Below are 8,500 nucleotides of genomic sequence, written 5' to 3' on the forward strand. Positions count from 1 at the left end.
TGATAATATTATTTAAAAAAAAATACATTATACATTCATAAAAAATATTAAATATAATTTATAGCATTATAGAAGAAAATTACTTTAGTAGTTGTATCTTTGTTGAACTTCAGTTCATTCATGCCAGATTTTACATCAACAAAATATTGCAAATACACTTGCTGGTCACTTTTAGGTACAACTGTTCCCCTTATTGTTAAATGCAAATATCTAAACAGCCAGTGACATGAGCCATGGTCCAAAAAAGAGAAAAATATCTTTGCGTAGATTTCCTGTGTACCTAATAAATTGGACAGTAAGTGTATTTCATGATGAAATAGGAAAAAAGCAAAACAGCCAAGTGTACATTTTGTGTAAGGACCAGTTAGAGTACCTTTATTGAAAGCTGAAAGCAAAACTTGACAAATCAATTACTTATTAATTAGATTACTTTATAAAATCCTCCTCGCTGTCTTGAAATTAAACCCTTACTTGCAAATTCAACTGAATATTCGGGAGATGCTCATTGCATACTAACTTTGAACTAATGGAAAATTAGACAGAAAATGTTGTCTGGATTGTCAAATGTATTTTTTTCATTTTTATAATAATTATTATTATTATTAGTAGTATTTGTGAATATACATTTTCCTCAAAAAGCATTGATTTTCTGGAAACAACTGTTTTTGCTGTTTACATGAGCAGTTGCCATGGACGAAGGTTTTCCTGGGCTCAAACAGAAAAAACCTGATGCTTACGGCAAGACACAAGAAACTAACATGGCTCCCTCGACTTTCAACATGAACCAAAACTTTGCAGTCGTGTTCCCCCTGCTCTCTGTGAGTCAGAGGCTTGTGTGGGTGCACTCGAATGAGATCGACCTCCAGCTGCGGGATTGTGTTGCAGAACTGGACAAGGCCTTTGACAGCTTCCCCTATCTCACGCAGAAACAGACAGCTGTGGTGGCACAACGCTGCTCTTTGCACCCAGACCAGGTGAAGGTTTGGTTCATGTTGCAGAGGCTCCGCTATGGCATCAGCTGGGACTACAAGGACATCCAAGAGCTTCGGAACAAGTTTGAGATGAGTCAGGGAAAGGCTCTGAGCAAGGAAGAGCTGCGAAGCGTGGACACAAGAGAAAAGAAGAAACAGATGGGGAAGGTCAAAGTGAGTGGGTTGAATAAGGTGGGAAAGGGCAGGAAGGAAAATGTGAGAAAGATAAAAGAAGAAAAAGTGAAGCCTGCTGAGCAGCTGGAAGGAAAAGTAATGCAGGAGAAACCTATAACCCAAGAGAAGAACAGCAAAGTAGAAAAAGCTGATGAGGAAGACTGGCGGTGTCCTCAGAAAAAGCGGAAAAGGAGGAAAGGGAGAAACAAGATTGAAAAGAAGATGAAGCAAGATGGGGATGGTGCTGTGGAGAGAGCTGAAGAGGAAACGAGAGGTGATCGATTTAAGATGGAAGGGGGGAAATCCTTTAAGTCAAAGAGAAATGTTTCAATAGGAACGGAGAAGAAAACCATGATGCAGTTAGCGTTCTTGAAATGCCAGTATCCAAACAGCGAGGACTTCAACCACCTGACAGCGTTGATTGGCGTCCCTCGCACTGACTTGGTTCAGTGGTTCAGTGACATGCGCTATTACGTGAAGATCAGGAAGCCACTCTGGATGAGTCCGGAGCAGCACAGGCAGGCGCTTGCCAAAATCCAGCACCGGCAAAATATTTACATGCAGGCGAAGGAAGCAGTGAATGATTTCAGAGGAGAGGCGACCTGGAAGAAGATGATCCAGAGGAGTGAAAACCCAGGGGAAGATGAAAACAAGAAGGCATCTTCAGATATGATGCCTCAGCCTCGGTAGCTGACAAGGGAATGAAGATGGACAAATCACATCTTAACAGTTGGAAAGCTGTCTCACAAAGGGCTGAACAAATCCAGGTCTCAGTAAGGAATGCATAATATACACAGTGTAAATAATGCATATAAAATTAGCACAGTGCATATGCTTTGAAACAACAAGCTACCAATAAACAAAATTGATTAACAATGTTATAAAACAAAAAACAAAACAAAGAAAAACATCCACAAGTATTAAAATATGTTGCATAATAGTTACAATCAGTATCAATTAAGTCACTCTTTAGTTCAATATTCATAGAATTTAAAACAAGATGGAGCATTATAAAAACGTCTTTAAAGTATTATTGATTATTTCGAACCTTTACTGAATGCATTGCATTGTTCATTGGCATAAAATGTAAGAACATCAAACACAGTTAAAGATTTAAATTGCAGCTGTTGCAATTTCCTCTTTTCGTTCTGGTCTTTTGTGTGGAAATGATTGGTGTGATATTGTCATTAGTCGTTGACGTTTGTTCACATACACATGATGTACAGTATTATTTGCAACTTAAATGCAGTTTTACGTGAGAGAGTCCGTACAGACGTTTTTATTGTCATGCAAGTTAAAACATTTACTTTGTTTATTGTTTGAGTGTGACTTCATGAAAACACTCTTTTCAAACGGAGACAATGTTGCACATCAAAAGATAATCTCCACATCCTGTTTGTGAGCAGATTATGGGTAAAAATAGAATAATTACTTTTTTGTCTCATGTTTGTCCTGCTCTTTTGTTAACTTTACTCTGTTCAGTTTCAATTGTCAAAGTGTTACGGATTTGCATTTTGTGTGTACACAAATGTGTCTAGATTGTTTAAAGGTAGAGTGTGCAAAACTCAATTATGTTCAGTTTGTCCATTGTGAGCTACTGTTATAACACCAAAATGTTGGTCCAAAATGGCTGATATAAATATAACATTTTGGGGTTAATGAAAAACGGCAATTCTTACAAACAGGTGATTGCAAAAAAGTTATTTTACATAAAATTAAAAATTATTTCACCCAAATTCCACACACTAAACCTTTAAAATCAGTGATATATATTTCTAAACAGATGTTCATGCCATGTTTCTTATGCTGTCTTTTGCCGAGGATGTAAGTGAAAGAATACAGAGCTCCACAATCAGAAGTCAGACAAACCTACAAGTTCTTATTTAAGCAGCCATTTAATGTTATCAGACCTAGTTCATTGCTGTGTGACTTGTTCAGTTCCACTTGGCCGTGTACTCTGCTCTCTGTGGCTGCCAAAACTCTGCTCCTTCAATAACACGTCGGATCAAGGACGCTGAAGTGATGAGCAGGTGTCCGGCAGCCTGAAGGAGGGTGGAGGCCACACGCAGAGCTTCTCTGCAAAACACACAAGTGATAACAAGTGTCATCAGAATGGAGCCACAGGCTACATTGACTGTATGTGTATTCTCTAACTTGAATAAAGGTCAAATTCATATACTCATACATTATTTTAACTACATTGTTACTTCTTTTTTATTTCACTGTAGTTGAGCCTCATGTTACAGTGATTTAGCTGCAATTTTCCTCTATAAATACAGAAATAATACCAAATAACTGCTCCTATTTTAAATAGTTCAGTCTTTGCTATTGTGACCTTCAGCACCTTACGTCTTCCTTACCTGAGGACTTTCTTGGGCCCAAGACACTGGAAGTCAGCGCTCACAGAGTACAGGCCTTGAAATGTGGCCTTCACACTCAGAGAGCCAAATAGATCTTTAGGACTCATCTTGTAAAGGTCAAAGGTGACTCGTGCGATGTCTTTCCCATTGTGAGGCTTGTTGTGATCTTGAGATTTGGCCACGACAACACCCTGGTGGGGAGGGGGGGATCAGCAATGAAAATCAGTCAACAACGTCGGTCACAGGTGCGTACATGATCCAAATCTGCTTTAAAGCTGCTCTTTTGTATGTATAACATGAAAACATACAGTCTGCGGTCTCCATGTCTGTCCAGGCTCCAGTGCCATGAGAGTGGTGTTGTCTGGCAGCGTCATGAGGAACTCATCTGAGTCAACCTCTGTGCCGTCCTCCTCACAAACCAGAGACACGGACAGAGCAGACAGGGACAGCAGCAGCGCCTGGCATACCTGCAAGCACACCAGGTAACATCACACTGAGCTCATTTAGAACTTGAACTGATGTTTACACTTTTCCTCCGAATGGTAAAACTCAGAGTGAAGTACTGTACATGGGATGGATCAGAGTATTATCAGTGCTCCTCTAAGAACAGCTAATAAATAGTTTGGAGAGGTAGTCATTTCTAACTTAACAGCTAAATAACCTCTCCATGCCTGTATCCCATATCTAATCAGACTTTACAGCACTGCCTGATAGAACAGCAACACTATATCCTAGTTTATTTCGTAGTGCGGCTACCTTATCAGCAAGATGAAGTCCACTATCGTTTCACCAACTTTACCCACACGAAAAACTGTCGAATGTTTTTATTCGGCTTGTTTTGAGAGTTTTCCCTTACTTCTCCCTCACATATAAATCCTTTAGATTTTAAGATCTTGATCGAAATCCCTATAATAGTTGTATTACTCTCCGTTATTTCTCACCCTTTCTTTCAGCTCCTCCAGGGTTCCAGCTGTGATGCCCTTCCTGATCACTCTGTTGTGACAACACACCCTGAAAGGTCGCTGCACCGGTGACCACACTCGCTTGGTTACTGATCTGGGATCAGAGAAAATTTAAATGAAGGTAATTTAATCATTTAATGTGTTGGGCTTCATGTAACAAACATTCAGACGTTTTCACAGTAGACACAGCAGGAAAAAAACACAGGTATAATAACGTCTTTGCAATAATCCACTGTGTTTTCCTATTCCCGTTGTCGCAGAATAACATGATATTACATCATTTTTAATTAATATTTACTTAAGTCTATAATCTACATTAAGTGGTGATTGGGGATCAAGCTAATGTTTTGTAAAGCAAATGTAAATCTTTACTTACTTTAAAAATGAGGATGTGCTCTCCATTGTTGCAAGCGTCCTGCTGTTGCTCCTCTCTGTGTTGTTCACAGAGTGGACTTTACACCAAACCTGGTGATGACTCTGATTCAGAACAGTACAGGGCAAAGTTCATCCAGCCAGCCTATGTGTGTGTGTGTGTGTGTGTGTGTGTGTGTGTGTGTAGAGGGCCAAATTTCATCCAAACATAAGTTTTTTGAGAGTTGACTTGGTTTTAGAGTTACAATTGAGTTTAGGTTAAGTTAAGGGTTTTAGTTGTAATTGTTAAGGTTTGGGGCTAGGGAATGGATTATGTTCATGAGTGTTTTTAGTCCATTCTAGTTTAATCTGCCTGTTTTATTTAGTGAGTTTCCAAGTCTATTTCTCTGATTAGTTTTTACTGAATGTTGTTATACATTGTTTTGATAAGAGCTCCATCGCCACATGTTGTTCTCATGTTGTGCTATTTTGAGTCCTCTGCTTTATCCCCTGTTGTTGACATTTATTTGGTACAACAAAACAAAACGTGTTCTGTTAATATTGTTATATTGTGAATTGGGCCACAATAGTTTGTCGTCGTTAACAAATAAGTACCCATTTAAAAAGATTGTTTAACACTGATGTAAATAATTGTTGGTTTAGGCCTTACAGTGCTTATGTTATGACATATATTAAATTATAGCACTATTAGTAGGCTAATACCTGTTAGCCTTGGTGTTGCCATCATTCATTTTCTTGTTGTTGTCTTTTATTCATGTATGTCAGTTTAATTTTACACATTGACTTATTCATGTGCTTCTATACTGCTCTTTTTTCATTTCATAATATTAACTGTTTGTTTAATAATGCAAGACGTTTAGGAAAGCAACGGGAAAAATGCAGCAAACGAGTGACGTCTGTGCCTTACGTCATATCCCGGATATACAAAAACATTGGGTGCGCTTGTACGGTTACTGTGTCAATGCTCGCGCGAGCGGGGTTAGTTATATTGAGCCTTTTCCTCACAGTGCCGGAGCACCGCCCGGTCGCGACACCCACAAAGTGACGATTTGATTAGTTTTCCTTGAAGGCGGGAGGATGAGAAGCAGAAATGTTCGCAGTAACGTTTCTAGCTTTGTTGATGTTTAGCGGATAAACAACATCAACACATTGAGACTTCTGTGTAAGTAGATGATTTGAGGCACCACTGGCGTTAGTAAACATCTTCTCAGCAGCAACTCGCGTGTATTTTTGCCCGGGGAGACATGCTGACTCGTCTTTTTTGTTTGGAGGTTCACTCAGGGAGCAGCCTGTTCAAATTGCTAAGCTAATATTAGTTGAACGTTAACGGTTTTATTTTTGTCAATTAACAGTGGCTGTTAGTGCATAATTCATCTGGATCAGTGAGATGGCGACACGGAAACCTAAGGATGATGGTAAGATAACAGCTGGGGGAAAGGGTTGACAAAAAAAAGCAAATCATGGGAAAATCGTAAATATTTAGCATATTCGAGTGACTTGTAAATGCTATCTAGCTTACCAACATACAGTGCTGGTGATTTTATTATTTTGAAGGCCCACAAGGGGAGCCTGCATAATCCCACCACCTCATGAATTGCAATGATTGTATTAAAGGGATATTATTATCAACTCCAGCGATTGTCAGCCATTGCAGAAGGATAACTTTCATTTTAGACAGTTATGGGTCGCCTATTAAAATATATCCCTGTCTATGTTCATAATATCTGAAAAGTTTAGTGAATAAATATGTTCAATACTTTTTTACATGCCTTCAGACAGCATGTTCTGTGCCAATGCCATCTCTGTGGACGGCATTATGCTCATTCAAGTCAGTGCTGATAATGTGTCAACACCTTATACAACTGCACTACAAAAACCTCAAGTACCCTTTTTAGAATTCCTGTGTTTCAATTTAATGCTCATTATAAAGTATGAATCCTCAGTCAAGGTCAAAGCTTGGTGTAAAGAAATTAGGTTCATTACCAACAAGCCATTCTGGTCACTATTATCATGACGGCAAATATCTCAGTCGTCCCATGCCTACCAAAGACAATCTATGTTAAAGATACTACAGATGACAGCTCTTTAAATTACCACTGTTGCGTTAGTTTAACACATCAGTTTTGTCTCCTGCACAGATGTCAACCTCCCCTTCGCTGCACTTCAACTGCTCGCTCCGCCCATGCGCCTGGTGTCTGCAGCTCTGTGGAAGGTGCTGAAGCAGAGGGATGTGATGCAATATGGGGTCGTGGAAGAATTTGTGACGTCGGCTTGTGAGACTGTACCTGGCATGCTCACCGTGCGACACCAGGGCAAACTGACTCTAGGGCTGAGAGGACGGGTGAGTCTTAATAGAGCAATAGAAATCTGCCTTTTTATTTGTGACTCCCATCATACCGACCTCCCTCTGTTACAGTTTCAGATGTGTAAATGTTGTGCATGGTTTATTGTTTTCCAGCTGATCTTAGAGCTGTGCCGTACACAAGCTGATATGCAGGTGATCGAGCCTCACCTGAAAAGGATCCGTGCTCCAGCTGTTCCTCCAACCTCAGCTGCTACAGTGGTAAATTCTTCTTAAAATAAGGTGTCATTTTTAACTGCAATCTATAGCACAGGTCAAAGGTCTGCAACAGTTATTCGATTAATAATCAATTACTTTGATCATGATCGATTCTAATGATGAAGCAATTCAGTCCATTTTCCTTCTTTTGTCTCGTAGAGGAAGGACGTCAAAATTACAAAAACCGTTGAAAGTTTCCATTCATTTATTCACACAATGCTGGCGGAGCCCGCAGAGAGAGAGCTGTTCTACAAGGTGAGTCCTCGTTCTCCAGTGTCTCTCTCTTTACCCACAGCTTCCACTAATAATTCTGATTCACTCTGTGCGGTACTGTTTGTGTGTGAGACTGTTGCTCTGTCCTCTTAACAGGAAGAGTTTCCTGTTGATTATGGCCCCAAGTTTGACGAGGAATTAGAGAAGCTGCTGTGGGAGTTTTTGATTCGACTGGACCAGTTGCTTCCAGTTCCCAGCCTTGCTCAGGTTTCGTTGACTCTTTCATTGTATTGCTGATGTCATGACTGCTTTTTATATATCTGTGAAGAGTCAGGTCAGTTTAAAGATGTTTCAAACACTGAAATTCTGATAGTTTACAAAGTGACGATCTCTACATTTGCCTCCAGACTGTGTCATGGCTCAGTGAAGCCCCGCCTGTCCTGGAGGAGTGCGCTCGCTCGGCCACGCAGCCTCAGCTCCTCAACATTTTGCTGCAACATCAAACCTGTCTTGGTCACCTTGAGCCAGCAGGTAAAGCGAGATAACTTCCTCCCTAGAATGACTGTGACAGCAAGACTAAAGTTTAATTTCTAGTCATCTAAATTATCGATTGGGTCATTGCCTTTTCTTTTCTTTTTAAATATAAACAGCGTCTCTCCCTCCAAACATGGGAGACTCCATCCTGGAATCACTTTCTCTTCCACCGTCTGGGAGAACAGCTTCGAAACAACAAACAGGAACCAAAGCGTCTGCTGGTGACCCGTCCAGTAGTGGCACACAGACAAGAGAAGGAACCCCATTCATTACACCTGTTATTGGACTCATATCCAACAAAGACGTACCAGTCATGATGTCTGCGAATAAAAAGCCACTGAGAAGCAGTGAGGC

General features: G+C 40.2%; 2 protein-coding genes across 2 annotated transcripts; one reads left to right on the forward strand and one right to left on the reverse strand.

Moving 5' to 3' along the window:
• Positions 1–3,079: 3,079 nt before the first annotated feature.
• cideb (cell death inducing DFFA like effector b) lies at positions 3,080–4,869 on the reverse strand (the record flags this gene model as incomplete). Its single annotated transcript, XM_083910544.1, has 5 exons — positions 3,080–3,221; positions 3,506–3,696; positions 3,814–3,972; positions 4,447–4,561; positions 4,844–4,869. The coding sequence occupies 5 exons, from the start codon at positions 4,867–4,869 to the stop codon at positions 3,080–3,082; spliced, it is 633 nt and encodes a 210-aa protein (XP_083766670.1).
• Positions 4,870–6,151: 1,282 nt separating this feature from the next.
• LOC310940651 (TERF1-interacting nuclear factor 2-like) lies at positions 6,152–8,497 on the forward strand (the record flags this gene model as incomplete). The annotated part of the gene is made up of 8 exons (XM_083905640.1): positions 6,152–6,254; positions 6,978–7,180; positions 7,298–7,402; positions 7,559–7,654; positions 7,769–7,879; positions 8,020–8,143; positions 8,263–8,379; positions 8,481–8,497. Exons 1-8 carry the CDS (start codon positions 6,227–6,229, stop codon positions 8,495–8,497), a joined length of 801 nt encoding a protein of 266 aa, XP_083761766.1. The 5' UTR covers positions 6,152–6,226.
• Positions 8,498–8,500: the final 3 nt, after the last annotated feature.

The sequence above is a fragment of the Microchirus variegatus genome, assembly GCF_963457635.1.
Source record: "Microchirus variegatus genome assembly, chromosome: 2".
NCBI lineage: Eukaryota > Metazoa > Chordata > Actinopteri > Pleuronectiformes > Soleidae > Microchirus > Microchirus variegatus.